Source organism: Protopterus annectens, chromosome 2.part0 (genome assembly GCF_019279795.1).
Source record: "Protopterus annectens isolate FY-2018-M chromosome 2.part0, PAN1.0, whole genome shotgun sequence".
Lineage (NCBI taxonomy): Eukaryota > Metazoa > Chordata > Ceratodontiformes > Protopteridae > Protopterus > Protopterus annectens.
The window spans coordinates 408,782,627-408,798,843 of NC_056728.1; the positions used below are offsets into that span (position 1 = coordinate 408,782,627).

Consider the following 16,217-nt stretch of genomic DNA (forward strand, 5'->3'; position numbering starts at 1 on the left):
TAGGTTTGGGTCTTGAATTGCTCTGTAGGCCAGGCATAAGTTTCCCCTAAGAAGTCTATACAATACAGAGTATAGTGACAAGGACTTTAGTCAGTCTGTGTAATGCACATGCAGAAGCCCTTCATCTTCTTTGTTAGAAACCTCTGAGGTCTCTCCAATTGCTGTAGGTGCTTAGTATACATCCCAAATGGGGCATTATACTCAAATATGGGCTAGATAAGTGCCAAGTATAGGGGGTTATAACTTTTTTTGCTCTTGAGGTGATGTCTTTACTACATGGAAAGCTTTCCTTACAACAGTAGACACATGATGGTCGAAGTTAAGGTCACAGTCAACCAGTGATCCCAGGTCCCTTACCACTTCATGGGTGCTTAGGGTATTGTTGTTCATTTGATAGTGTGAATGGACATTGTTTGTGCCAAAGGGAATGATGATGCATTTCTTTGCATACTGTTTGAGACTGTCACTAATAGATCAGTTGTTGATCTGTGCAAGACCCTCCTGGAGTATATTAACATCATTTGGGGATTGAATGATTGCACCTAGTTTGCAGTCATCTGCAAACTTGGTCAGCCACAATCCCTTAGTTTTGACCTGAACTTCTGAGAAGTATATACTAAACAGTAGGGGGCCCAGCATTGACTTCTGTGGCACCCCACTGGCAACAGGTCTGCTGGTTGATGTGAAGTCACCCACTTTGATAGTGTGTGTCCGGCTTGTGAGCCAGTTGACAATCCATCTTACAATGAAGGAGGTTGCATTCAGTTTGCTAAGTTTATCAGTAATGCCTGGAATTGTGTTCAAAGCCTTTGCCAAGTCAAGGTATGCTGTGCACACTGATTTACTCTCATCAAAGGCTTTGGTCACACTTTCAAAGAAATCCACCAAATTTAGCAAGCAGACCCTTCACGAAGCTGAATTTGGTATGATCCAGTGTTTGGAGGTCACCTATATCTTTATTTATGAGGTCCATAATGGTACATTCCGTGGTCTTACAGATGAAGCTGGTTAGGCTTATGGGTGTGTAATTCCCTGGATCTGTTGCTAGGCCACCTTTGTGGAGGGGAATAACTGTTGCTGTTCTGCTATTCTCCATTCCACAGGAACAAAGCCTGTGGTTAGGCTGTGATTGAAAAGAGTACTTAGTGGTGATGCTACTTCATGTTTCATCCTGTTTGGAAGACAGCCTGGGATGTCATCTGGTCCCATACAGGCTGGGTTGTTTGCCCTGGACAGGGCTTTGAGGACCTGTTCTTCAGATATGTAGGGTGGGGGGGGGGCAATTTGGGGGAGGGTTTGTTGTAAGTTAGGAGCGGATAAGGGAGTCAAATTTCTGCCAAACCTATTGGCTAGCAGGTTTGCTATCTCGGTGGGGTCAGTGTGTGTGATACCGCTGGCCACTACTTCTGCACATGCTTTGGTCCTACCCTTCTGGTTACGTATGTAGCTGTAAAAGGTGTAACGGTTATCCTTGGCCTTTACCATGCACATCTATACAGGACACCCCCTCAGTGGGCATTCCAGTTTGATGGCAGCAGCACAACAGGCATGACTCAGCATATTTCTAGTGTGAGCTCAGCTGAAAGTGCCTTTTATGGTAGTCACATGCAAACGGTTTAACCAGTGGCAGCACATTCTAGAACCAATATCTAATTTCAGCAGTTATTACAGATGTATCTGCCTGAGGAGGCATTTCCAGGGCAAAACAATGCAAAGCCCCTGGTCCCATTAGTAATCCCAGTTACACACAAACATGCTAAAGTTCAGTATAGTGCTACTAACTTTATAAGGCTTCCAAGACCACTTGTTGCAGGGCCCACTATCTATCCTTACACATAAAACAGCAGTGGACAGGTACAAATGAGGGGATATTCACTATTCCTTCTGTGCATAGAGGCCATGAAATTATGGAACAGGTTCATTGCATACAGTCTCTTCCTGGTAGGTGCATAGTCCCAGTAGAAAACATCACCTTAGCGGACAGAATGAGTGGGCTCATGCTTCTTCCATACCAATGATCAGTGGACTAGGAAGGAGCCAACATTTCTGCAAATGGAGGCAACCAGAGATATATAATTTTTGTTTCATTATCAAATTAAAAACCTCAGCAGTTCTCCTTCATCCCAACCCAGAAATAGGAGGTGAGAGATGCACTGCTGAAGATGTTGTCCCAAGGTCTCCTGTATACTTTTCCCCCCAACACCCCAATAATAAGGACCATCCAAAAAGCCAAAAATCTGAAGTTCAAATTAATCTCTTACCACTCCTCTGGCCCCAGCAAGTATGGCTTCCCTGTTAACTCTACAAATTCTAGAGAGTTCTCTCATGAATCTTCCCGTAGAGGATTACTCATCTATCAGGTGTCCCCCCAGGTCTAAACATGAGTATTCTCAAGTTACTGGTATGGCATCTCTGGTTCTGTACAAAGTTAATATCCTAAGTATACACCAGAAGTAATTAATGTTCTAACCTCAGAGCAGAGACCTTCCACCAGAAAATCATACAAAGATAAACAGAAGCAGTTTGCAGATTGGGGCCCCCAGATGGAAAAGAACCCCCAAAATTGGTCTCCTTGAAGAAAGTCTTGCATGCTGCTCCACAACTAAGGTACATTAAGCAAATATTGCTAATGCTCATGGGGGACACCATTCCACATCCCTAAAAGTGTAGTGACTCATCTAGACCTTTTGGAAAAGTACATTTTATTGAGGAAATTTAGTTTCCTCATTGGAACCTTCACTTCATTCTAGAGATACTGGCTAAGCTGCACTTAAAACCAGCACCAAAAGCTGACCTCTGATACTTGTCCTGAAAAAGACAATTTCTGATGTTTAACACCTCAGCCAAAAGAGTTTCAAAGCTGCAGTTCCTGTCAATCAAATGACCTATTCAAAAGTCCACAGGGAGGTAGAAACAGAGTGGAAGAGTAGAAATAGAACTCCAAATAAAACCACCAAAACAATTTTATTTGACCGGCATCAACGACTTCCTTAGAATAATTACAAGACAAACTTAACCCACAAAATACACAGGTATAAATAAAACAATAACTATAAAATCAATTAATAATTAATATATCAATTTAAAAAATAAATATAAAATGAAAATAAAAAAAAAAAAAAAAAAAAAAAGCCAAGTAAAACTGCCTGTTTGTTGTTAATGTTGTTAATCAATGTTTTTTAAAATTAGAAAAACAAATTAGATTGATAAATTCATTTTTATCTGATTTTTTTTAATTTGTATATTAACAAAAAATATACCCTTAGGGATTACCCACATTAGAGATTCAGAGGATGACTACCAAGGACTCTCATTTAATTTGAAGTTTCAGCTTATTATTGATTTGTTCTCTCAAAGAGGTTATGACCCAATAAAGAATATTAAGAAAGAGATTTTTTTTTAACGCTCCGTTCCATTAATTATCTATTCTGGCAATTCACTAGTAGTAGTAATAGTAGTTTTATTTTAAAAATTCTTTCTAGTTGTTCCTGTATAGTTTAATCTTACAGTTTCCATTGAGAAGTTCTTCTTCAGGTTCCAACTGGACTTAGAATAACTGGAAAGTTATTCATGGTAATTTTTTTGTTTATCGAACCATAATTGATATTTTTAATGAATGGTGTAATTTAATAAACTTTAATTTTTGGAAAACATTTAAAACACAATAAATTGTTTGTTTTGTTTAAGAAAGGCATGCATGGTTGCCATTTCTGCTCAGTTTGTAGTTTTCTTTGTACTGTTGTGGTATGAAGATCCTACAACAGACAGACAGACAATACCTTGAATTGTTCAATTTTTTTTAATATGTATAATAATTCTGTTGTTTCTAATATCTTTTATGTTTCCATTTTTCTGGCAGGAATGACCACAATGACCACTATGTACAGAGAATGCTATATATAGGACTATAAATATGTATTTGCACTCTAATGCTTTGTATACATTTTATAAGCATTCTTTCTTTTTTCTTTTTTTTATTTTGTGTGTTAGAAAGTTGTGTTGTTGACCCAAAGGAGGGTTTTAAAAGTTTAAAGAACAACGGGAAGCCATTTGGCAAATTAAGTTAAAATCAGATAAAATTCCAGGTTTAAATGAATTTATCAATCTGAAATGTTTTTTAAAACATTTTTAAATTAAATATTAACAACAAACAGGCAGTGGCTTCTTTTTTTACTGATTTTTTTTTTTATTTTTTTTTTTTTTTTTTTTTTGCTTTTTAAAATGATATATTAATTGATTAATTAGTTGATTTGATAATTTATTTGTGTATTTAATTAAAAGGGTTTTGTAATTATATTTAACTGAAGTCTTGTTTGAAGCGGTCAAATAAATTTGTGGTACGCTATTTGGTTAGAGTTCTATTTCTTCCATCTACGTGTTTCTACCTCCCTGTGGACTTTTGTATTTATTGGTTTTGATTGGCACTTTTTCTGCAAATGACCTATTCATTGGTACTAAGGGCAGTCCTACATGTCCAAGGTAGCAGCAGAGACCAGTTGAAATCAGTCAGTAATCTTTCCCATCTTCTTTCCAAACTACCAAAACAAAGAAAAGTACCTCAAATATGGTTGAACCTCATCTCCCCCACCCTTTGTTTATAATATCACTGAATCCTTTGCTGTATAACATATCAAATATCTAGTATGAATGTCAAAAACTGAATGTTGTGGTTATTGGTATATGCTGATATTATTTCAGTACTGATAAAGAATAAAAAAAAAAATAAAGACTCTTTAAAATATATTTGATAAGGTGGCACAAATGGCTGGCTATAATGTTATCATGGATGAATAACTACCTTCTTTGGTGTTTATATCAAAAGGACACAGGACTTCACAAAGAGTGAGTAACTATTCTTGTTCTGTGCCCTGCAAACGAATGACTTCAGGCTTCCAAAGTCACCCTTTTCATTTGGTTGCCAGACTGTGGAAGGAGTGCATATTACCTGCAACCACCACAGCTCTGCTCACTCCACAAGAGCAGTGGCCACTTCTACTGCCTTCCTAAGAAATGCTTCAAGGCAACATTTCCTCAGTGGCAATATGATTCAATCTCACTGTACTCACCAAACATTACAAAATGGAAATCACTTCTACAGACAGATCCTCTTTCAGTTCTATGGTTGTCATAGGGACATTCTCTTAGCAGGGTACACCAAGTGGACCACTGCTTAACAAGTGCAAACATGATATATTTCTCATAATGATGTGCATGTCTACCAGTGGTAACATTTCCTCTCCTATACCCCCTCCCAACTGGGCCTAGGGTAAGTAGGTCAGTTTCTAGCTTCACGTAAGTGTAACTCCAGACAGGATGATCCTAGTGATTTCATGCTGGCCTGTTCTTTCTTTCTTTCTGCTCTGTGTTTTCTCCACTGGGTTACATTTATTCTTAATGTGATTTGTGTACCTAGAGGAACTAAAGAGCTAACAGCTGATCATCATAATGAGAGCCAGGGAATGGAGCTGGCTACATTAAAGGCTCTGAGTATCCAGTGGCCCTAAGATCCTAAAGATCCTGGCTACATTAAAGGCTCTGAGTATCCAGTGGCCCTAAGATCCTAAAGATCTATTGTTTTAGAAACTACATAACTTGTTTCATTTCTGATTAGTTTTCATGCTTTGGTTCTTTCAGATCGTCCTTGGCTGATGGAACCAAGAAAAGTCCAAAAACTCCAGGAGAAGATTTACTTTGCACTGCAGCATATAATTCAGAAGAATCACCTGGATGAGGATACATTAGCAAAAGTAAGTTGCATATATATACATCATATACACATACTCAAAATTTGATATGGAGCATGTATTACAGCAACAGCCGTGGTATTCACCATCCAAGGCTTCCACAGAAGTTGTAGTAGGTATGGGTTTTGATATTTTTTACTGTGATATTTTGAGGTCCTTCCCTGTTATTGGACATATGGTTTAGAAAGGTTGTTTATCAGCTGATGGATAATTCATAGTGGCTCACATTCAGTATTACATAAAAGGTAGTTCACAATGGTACATGTTCTGTATTAGGTAAAGGGTAATTCACAGTGTCAGACATTTGCTGCATTGTAAAAATAATACTTCTGCTTACTTCATTTGATCTAATTGAGTGCAATAGCTGGCCAAATGTTCATTCAGCTTATTTATTCATCACATTTGTTTTGTTATACAGCCAAGCTAATTGCAAGCTAAGGGTATTTGAAGCTGCTATACAAAAATATAAACAAATAAACAATATAATGCTATTCATTCATGTTCATTTCTGGATTGACTGGTTCAGAGACACTGGGGACTGGAAACTTTCCCAGAAAACAATGGGAATGGCACATGAATTTTCCCTAGCTAAGACATTTTATTTATTTATTTATTTGTTTGTTGTTTGATCCATTGATTCATGCATTCATTCATTCATTCATTCATTCATTCATTCATTCATTCATTCATTCATTTATTATGTTAGTCTGGCAGGTAGCACAGATGATAAAGACTATCAGCTGTTTGTGAGGTGCTTCCTTAGTCTCTCAACCTCCATTTGCCTACTATCTGGCTTTGAACAATTCACTTAATCAGAGCATGCTCCTAGGCTGTTACGGAAAAAGGTCCACATAGATCAGTGCTCTAACCAATACAAAAAAATAACTGACTATCCAAAATGCCTCTTTTTAGGCGTGACCTGAAAGCTTTGTATGGTTAAATGACTTACTGAATGTTACACAGCAAGTAAGTGGCAACTAAGAGACTCAAACTCAGGACTACAAGATGCAGCTAATGACTAATCCCCTGCACTAAATAGCCAGACAGCCATTCCTCCAGGTTTTCAGATCAAGTTCTTGTATTTACCCCAGCATCATGCAAAGTTATGTGTGGCTGTGTGTGTGTCTCTCTTTTTCAAGGAAAAAAAAGTAAGACATTTTATACAGTCAAGATATGATGACTTAACAATCATGTCTGCATTTTAGTGCAAATGCCAATGGGTACAAACAAAAGAAGAGAATCATTCACTAATACTATTGCATTTAAAACACTCACATTCTCAGACTCTGCATAAAATTATCAGAAACTCACACTCTCAGACTCTGCATAAAATTATCAGAAACTGACACTCTCAGACTCTGCATAAAATTATCAGAATACAAAACAGCTTGTTGCAATTTGTAACATGGACAGCATTACAGGTGACAAAAATACTAAAAATGTTTACAACATGCTATAAACATTAGTATTTCAAAAGATATAAAAATATTATGGACATATGCTACACAGCATACACCAGCATTTTATTGTAGAAATTAATTTTATATCTTTCACAGCAATTCACAATGTACATTTCAAAATACTGGCATACTCATTTAATAAATATGAAAGTAGTGTACAGTGTCATTACTGTGTATAGTTAAATGCAAGTAAATTGCTTTAACTGAATTTTCCGAAGTCATTACATTATGTTTTATCGGCCTTGGCTGGGAAATTGAACTGTGTGAAGGTTTGCGTTATAGGTTTTTGATTTGAAACAGTGTGACTCGTATGTTTCATGCTGGATGCCTGTATTGTGTGTTTTTGAGGTTGTGAGGGGCTTGTTTGATAAGTAAAATATTTTGGTAGGTTACGTTCCTCTGCATAAGTAGGTCTATGTGTTTGGTCTAAGTTGCATGTGATTGGTTTAGTATGATGCCATGAGTCACTTTTCATTGCATCTGTTAATCTATGATATGCGCCTATGTTTATTGTAAGTGCAAAGGTATCCTACTCCCTATTTTCAAAAAAAGCTGAGAAAATCCATCTCACTATAAAATAATCTCCATTCTCTTATAAATTGCACAACAGAATGGGCTTAGTTGGTTATAAGGGAAGAAAGACTGGGGTCAAACAACTGCTTTTGCTGGTGAGCTACACTTTAAAATGGAATTAATCGATTTCAGTGTGATTTTCTTTGCCTCATTGCATTTTATTCTCATTTGTCTGTTATAGGGAATGCATAATAAAATGATCCACCAGGCAAGAAAATTCAGCACACATGCATACCCCCCCCACACACACACACCCCTATATATACATATATATATATATATATATATATATATATATATATATATATATATATATATATGGGTCTACTTCATAACACTGAAATTTCATAAGGTTGAATTTCATAACATTGAGAACAAAACATCTAAATCCCAAAACACTGAAAACCCAAAACATTGAAAACTCAGAACATTGAAAGTGTGCTTCATAACATTGAAAACTACAGTGCGCATGGAAATAACATCCCCTCTACCTACAACAACACCTAACTAACAAACACACTTTCTACTATGTTGCTGCAGGGGGGCAAGCCCCCCTGCACCCCCCATTTGGAGGGCTCTGCCCCTCACGCCCCCTGTAAATTAAATGTACCAACTCCAAGCTCGCACTACAGTGGAAAAAAGTTAATTTCCTAATAAACTATTTTCCACTGTAAGGTGGGGAATGGTCACTGTGAGGAAAAAAGCAACACACAGTATTTTCATATGCAACCCTCTGCACCAAGTACAATTTCCCTTAAGAGCACACAGGGAATGCACACCCCAGTCCTGGGGCTGGGCTTTCTCTCTAGGTCCCAAATAAGTCTCTCCATTGACCACTATAGAGCTGAGTCCTAAGCCAGGTATTCCAAGCCAAGTCCTCTACCCCCCTCTCTGTGAAATCAGTGCTCACAGTGTCCCTGTTCAAAGTAGCTGTCACACATATACTCTTTGAACTTTGATTTTCACACACACACACACACACACACACACACACACACACACACACACACACACACACACACACACACACACACACACACACACACACACACACACACACACACACACACACACACCTGGGAAAGGCGGGCACAGCTTACCTACTCTGCACATCCCACCCAGACTGTAAGGTAGATTTACTGCCACCAGAACACCTGAAGCCAGCTAATTTAAGAATTTTACAAATGTACACAATTACACTTAGTAAAATTAATATTTATACAAATAATAGTGTTTAAGCAAGCAGCAAGACTTTCAGGAACATTGAGCCACAGTGCCACTATATAAATGCAAGTACTTTCAAATGTTAAACATGTTCTAAAATATCAGCTACAATGAAAGGTTTAGATATATTTAATAATGACTAAGAAAAAATATGAAAATACTGAATGTCTATTTACAATATTTTATTTTATTTATTTCCAGTTTGATTACCGGGGAAGTCCACCTCTGCCCAAATGACCTGTTTTCAGTGGAGGCCTGGGGAGAAAAGCTCCAAGATACGTAATGCAGTACAGATACAAGAGATACAAAAGTATAAAAGATACATTATACAGAACAGTTTACAACATATGTACATTCAGTGTTACACATAGTCAAACAAAATTCATTGTGCTTGATTTTAAGGGTATAGTTCTTAGAGTGGAAGGGAGAGAATTCCATTTCTTGCCTACTGAGAAAGAGAGGAGAAGTTGGCCAGCAGGACGTTTAGGCTTGTGGATAGCAATAACGTTTTGATGTTCTGATTTGAGAGTTCTGTTGGGGGTGTAAGGGGGAAGGATATTTGCTAGAGCTGGACATTTTGTAGGGTGAAATACAAGTCTGTGTGCAGTGGTGAGTTGGAGGTAGTTTAGGTAGTTTGGGAGTTCTAGCCAATTCAGAGATTGTAGGGTAAGGCAATGATGGGTGGAATTTCTGGATTTGGTGGCAAATTTAGAGATTTTATTATAGCAGTTTTCTAATTTGTATTAATAGGTAAGATGGAAGAGGTGGAGTTCTTCCATTTGACTGCCTGTGATCTGTCTGATAGGTAACTGGAGAACCAGGATAAAGTGTTAGGTGAAAGATGAAGATTTGAGAGATGAAAGAGTAGGTGTCTGTGAGAAACAGTATCGAATGCTTTAGACAGATCGAGCAAAACAGTAGAAACCAAGTGTCCTGAATCTCGGGCTTGATTGACAGTTTCTAGGAAAGAGAGTAGAGCGGCTATAGTGTTATGGCCTGGGCAGAAGCCATGTTGGATATGTGTAAGAAGATGGTTTTGGGTTAGAAAAGGCATAAGTTGGAGGTGGATGCACTTTTCTAGGATTGTGGAAATTGTCTTGTCACGTCCAAATATAGTGTACACTTATCACATCTCCAACTACTATTCAAATACAATTTCAGTGCTGGCTACGCAATGACATCACATCTAGTCACCTGACTCTACAATTCTCACACTACTCCCTCACTAGAAATTGAGCCAGGATCTGGCACTGATGTGTCACACTACACACATAGAAATTTAGCTAAGATTTATTACAGCATCTCAAAACCGTAAAACAATTCCAGCACTTCCACCCTTCCTGCAAAAACTATCAAGCTATTCCCTGGCAGCATTCAGACCTGTGAGATAAAATATTTATGGTCTAAACCAAGTCATTTAATTTTAGGCTATTTTTCTTAAGGTTCCCTGGGCTGAGCCTAACCCCTTTTCTTTTGGTATCATCTGTTAAAATTTATACATTTAATCAGTTACAACAATACAGTCTGACATACATGTATATTTCTTTTCTGTCCAGCAGGACCCACTGTTGATACAATTTTAACACAAGCAACTTTACAAATATATTTTTAACACAAGCATCTGTACAAATCAGTTTGATATTCAAATGACATATAATTCTTTTTCAAAACTCCAGCTAGCTATGCTGGCATATGTTACACATGCACTGCCCTACTCTCCCTGGCATAGCTAGCAGTACCTCACATCATCACAGAATGTATTCATATATATTTGTTTTGTAAAAAAGGTGGCACAGTGGCACAGTGGATAGCATTGTCACCTTACAGCAAAACATCCCTCAGTTCAATTCTCGGCTAGGGTGCTTTCTGTGTGGAGTATACATGTCCTCCCTGTGTTTGCATGAATTTCTTCTGGGTGTTTTGGTTTCCTTCCCCATTCCAAAGACATGCGGTTGGTGGACTGGATGTTCTAAATTGTCCACTGGTGTGAATGTGCGCGTGAGTGTTTGGTACAGAAGAACAAACATGGCAGAGCTAGCCACCAAATGGTAAGAATCATGGCTCTAGATGATTGTCACTGTTGAAGTGACACCCTGACCCCATGTGCAGAAATGGAGTTATGGATGAATAGATATTTGTTTTGTAAATTAACAAAAACAAATAGGTATGAGCAACTTGAAAACAAAAACATCAGCTAGCCACTGAGAAATAAAAAGTTGTCCTAAACAGAAGTATTTGCAGAATATCTTGTTTTTATATGACTATGGATACCTGTGGGTTCCTGAAAGTTATTAAAAGTAGAAAGCATATGCAGAGTCTACTGTTTATGTCTGCTTTCTATACTGCCTTAACACAACTATGTTCTTCTCTTCTTGCTCAGTAATGCTGAGAAATAATTATGTTTTTTTTTCTGCTTTTTTGTAGCTCATCTCCAGGATACCAACAATTTCTGCACTTTGTAACCTGCATGCTGAGAAACTGCAGGCTTTTAAACAGTCTCATCCAGACATTGTGAATACATTATTCCCACCTTTATACAAGGAACTTTTTAATCCAGACTGTACCATTGCAGCCAAGTAGGATGGTCCGTGTGTGTGTGTGTGTGTGTGTGTGTGTGTGTGTGTGTGTGTGTGTGTGTGTGTGTGAGAGAGAGTTAGTGACGTGCCTGGTGGGTACATGTGTGGCACAGAGTGAATTTGTGTTTATACACTACGTCATCAAGCTATCATTTTTACACACTTATGGAATGAAGCACACTGCAGATAAAGAAAAGCATTAGTGAAGATTCCAGAAATTCTCACTACTCCAACACTAAGAATGTTCAGCACTTCAGTGGAATTCTTTTTCACCGCTACAGTTTAAAGAATGTGAATACATACCTCTCTAAGAGGACATTTTGGAACTGGACCTAATATGTACAAATATAGGATATTGTTTGACTTTTTTCCTTGTTGGTGTACATTTGGGAGACAGTTGTTAATAGACCTGTACTGTAGATAAAATAGGTAAGTATTATATAGTATTATTATTCCTCTTGTTTACTGTTCAGATGTAATTTAAGAGAATTCTAAATACTAGACCTAAATGTTTCTATGTTTCTAGTTAGTTTAATGTGTCTAAAATTTGTAAAGTTTCACAGAAATTTGTAAAGATGTTTCCTATATATATATATATATATTTTTGGGGACTGGTGAGGGGGGTGGGAAATGTGACTAAAAGGACAAAAAGCCTTGTCTGGAGGGTTCAGTTTATAGAAGGATAATTAAACAGAAGGGTGAATCTATGTGAAATGATATTTAAAGCTGAAGTAATAAGAATTCTTGTCTTATAAAATAGTCTAAGAGAAATATTGTTAGTTTTCCATATAAACTCTATTTTCCTAAAGGAAAACTGCACAGATAAGGATATTTGGTTTGTTTTGTTGTTGCATTGACAACCATGACCCTGCTGTATTAACACAAACAGAATCATTCCTGTAGCTTTAAACAAAAACGTCAGACATAAACTGCTGCCTCTAATTGTAATAAAAGTGTGTCAGGTGATTCGGGCATAAGGGTTTCCCTCACCTTCTTCCCAGCCCTGTCAAATGTATAGCTTTATAGCATTAGACAAGAGACCTTGTTACCTCAACCTCTGGAACTTCTTCTAAGGTTCTCAAGCCTGCCAAGCTTTCATATCCTAACATAAAGCAATAAAGTGCCCGTTTATGACCCACACACCTTTTCAGTAGCAGTGCATACCAGGAAACTGCAATGCCTTGAGTGGAATGTGAATGTATTTTGGAGATACTTAAATTCATGTTAAGGGATTAAAGCTGAAGGAGATATGCAGAAAGAATTCCATATGAAACATTTTGATGGTCACTGATCTACCAGTCATGGTAGCTTTGTCAACATTCAGTTTTTCCTACTACAGATGCAATGCATCAAAACTGCCAGCATTCTAATTAGCAAAATGATGACCCCTAACGGTCTCATAACTTACCAGTGGTATGATTATTATTATTATTATTATTATTATTAATTTGCTGTTTTAGAAGAAAACATTAGCTGTTATTTATTTTATAAAGGACTGCAAATGGAAAGGGAAAAACTTCAATAAACTTTGATCCCATGGGACCAAGCAGATACACTGATTCATTAAGGGACAAACCTTGCAAGGACCTGGCCATGATAGCTCTGAGTTCAGCAGCAGCAGCTGACACATCAGTCTACACACTGACTTGGGGTTACTGAGTTTGCTTTCACTGTAGTGTGTTAAGAACTCTAATAAGGAAAATAAATCATTCACTCACATTCAGTGGCATTGGTAGTTTCTTTTGTAAACATATGTGTTTTTAGTTTTTTTGGAAAATTAGAAAGAGGTACTATATACATAATTCATTACATATTATATCAGCTGTACTTAGAAATATAAAAACTCAGAAAAACAAATATATATGTAGGGTTTTTGCAGACACATGGGGGTATATACCAACCCCAAGACTGCACAAAAGAGGGGAAAGGGCAAATTCCCTGATCCCCACTGTACCAAGATCTTGCACAAAAAAAAAATGCTGGCAGAAACAATCAAAGAGTTTCATTACTTCTACAGGCTGTAAAATGTTTGATATTAGCAGCATTCAATTGTATGGAGAGTTTCCATTATATCTGCTGTTGGACTGTACCTTTCATTTTCACGATTTGTTACCCATACAGATACAAGTTACCCCAGCTTCCCTACAAGGGCAACTGTTCTTGTTGCTTAACCTGTGTATAAGGTAATGTATTATTTGCCCAGTGTTGGACACACGGTACCCTAGATGAAGGATTACAACTTTAGCTGAGGGATTAAGTGGTAGAATCAGATGGTCTCTAGTGGGCAGCAAAACATTTGCACTATTAATTAACCTAGTAAGGTGTTCTAGTGGAAGTTTGAGACTCTGTAGTGCAAGTCCAAAAACTACAAAAAATGAACTGCAATTTCAAAGAAACAACAAACTGTGGTACTCACTGGCACAAATTAAAAACATTTTTTGCTGGCTGACCCCTATACCCCTCCAATGTGGGGGCTACATCCCCATACCCATGCTACTTATAAATATTAACTCCAACATCACTTCTAATATCACTTTAGCTTAACGAAAAGGGAATTCTCCAAGATGCAACATTTTCAGACTTAGTATGTTTTTCCCTATTGCATTTAAATTCTCACAGTTCAAGAATCATACTTCCAGTTGTTAGACATAAAATAGGAACCCAAAATATGAGTTAACAGAGAAAGGAAAACAGATCTAGGTAGTCAAAAAATTTATATTGTTCTTAGTTTTTTTGTTTTGTTTTGTTTTGTTTTTTTTTAAAGGTTGCCCATTTTTCTCAGTAGTGATTCATTTACTTTGACTACTGTAGCTAGCTGTCATCTGGCAAGTCCTTAAAGCAAGTGCACAGCCATAAGGATTCAGCTGCGTACTGTACTCTAGATATGGGCTGCCAGTGTTAGATTAACTGCAAGCTGGTCCATTAAGCAAAATACATTTGGTATCCCAGCAGACAGGTGTAAGCAGTTTGTCAAACCAGTGGAGATTTGTAATCCATCTGGTGCAACCATCACTCCCACTAACTCACTGCATAAAGATTTAATTCAGAGACTCGGACTTTTGTGTAACAGAAATTAATTTCCTGCTTGTAAGGAAAACAGGGTATAGATGGCATCCAATTAAAAATAAGAAGTTTCCAAATGCAATATGTATTTTATATAGTCATTTTGTGATAGACAATCATTTACTGAGTGCTTGATGTTTTTTTTTTTTTTCTGTCTCCGAGCTTTGCAGCACCTTCAGAAGTTTTATTTTTGCATAAATAAATGTTGTATGACTATCAACAGCAGATCGTGTATCCCAAATGTTAAGCCTCAAAGATGGAACTCTGAGAAACTCATTGGTTCTCCCAGAATGTGTTGCCCAAACATTGCATCCTTACCTGTCGCATGTCAGACCATACCAGTTTGTAAAGTAACTTAATATTTGGACTTCGCTGTCCACTGAAGTGATTAGCTCATTTATAGTTTCTATTAAAGCAAAGCACTCTGACTAATCTGACAGCAGCTAACATCAAATTACATAAACTGCTCTGCTTTTTTTCTCTTTATGAATAAAACAAGCTGAAAGCCAAGATAGTGCTGTAAATACAGAAAACAAGGTATAAAGCTGTAGTAGTGCAGATTTGGGTGAAATGTGTTACTGTAGATATGCTCATTAAGTTAAATTTAAAAACTGGAATGGTCTGTAAGTAGTGTTACAATGCCATAGTGTCTTGTTATCCCAAACAGCTAGAAAACAAAAGAAAATGGCATTGTTACTACTGTCTGTATGTTATACATTGTGTTGACTTCTCTTCTGGATCCAGCTGGGAGTCATTGTCCTTGTCATAATAAGCAATCCATCTGTTGTGTCTGATGTTTTTGTAGCGAAGGAACCCAACATTTATCTGGGCTTTTGCACATGCCCTGTACAATGGTCACATAAATTGCCGCACCTGTTTATAAAATTGTAGTTGTGTTGCTTTGCTTTGAATGTGTGCAGTAGTGTATTCCATCTTCTTGTGAATGTTTCACACATTGTCCAAGACAATCACTGCTTGATGCAGACATTGCACTGTACTGTATGTCACTCAGGGACAATTATTTCAAAAAAATGAGGAAAGGAAGGTTAAAGATTAAAAAAAAAGCACAGCTCTGTTTGCCTGCATGAGAAATACTGTACCCAGACAAGGCTTTATGGGCCTGCAGAGAATATGACTGGAAGCTGAATTCATTGTCACTATTTACTAACCTGTGTTCATTTACACAATTCCGAGTCAGTATTTTAACACCAGCCAAACCTAAAATTGTACCAGGCAGAAACAAATTAATTGGATTAATTTCTCAAAATGCAACATACGATATTGAGTAGGTCCAGAATACAGAGTCTGGTTTAAGAGGGTCCTGAATTACTATTACTTGAGTCAGAGTATATGAACTTTGCATGCAGTACAGGAAACAAAGAGCTTTTACTTTAATACCAGAAAATAACCCATGCACACTTGTTTTGTTCACCTCTATCACAAGGTATGGTTTCTACTGAATTCTAAACAGGCTGTCTTTAGTATGACACACTCTGTCATTTGCAAATCATATTGTACAGATTATGCTGTGCATATAAAGCAGCCGGAAACAGTACAGTCATACAAAAGAATAAACT

At 37.3% G+C, this 16,217-nt stretch overlaps 1 protein-coding gene across 1 annotated transcript in view; it reads left to right on the plus strand.

Annotated features, from left to right (window-relative positions):
• Positions 1-16,217, plus strand: part of RORB (RAR related orphan receptor B) — a 993,527-nt gene that overhangs the window by 975,355 nt on the left and 1,955 nt on the right. The window contains exons 9-10 of the mRNA XM_044060844.1: positions 5,635-5,747; positions 11,426-16,217. The exon at positions 11,426-16,217 is cut by the window's right edge and continues 1,955 nt beyond it. Of these exons, the coding sequence (XP_043916779.1) occupies positions 5,635-5,747; positions 11,426-11,581 (269 nt within the window). The 3' untranslated portion in view covers positions 11,582-16,217. The remainder of the gene's footprint in view (positions 1-5,634; positions 5,748-11,425) is intronic.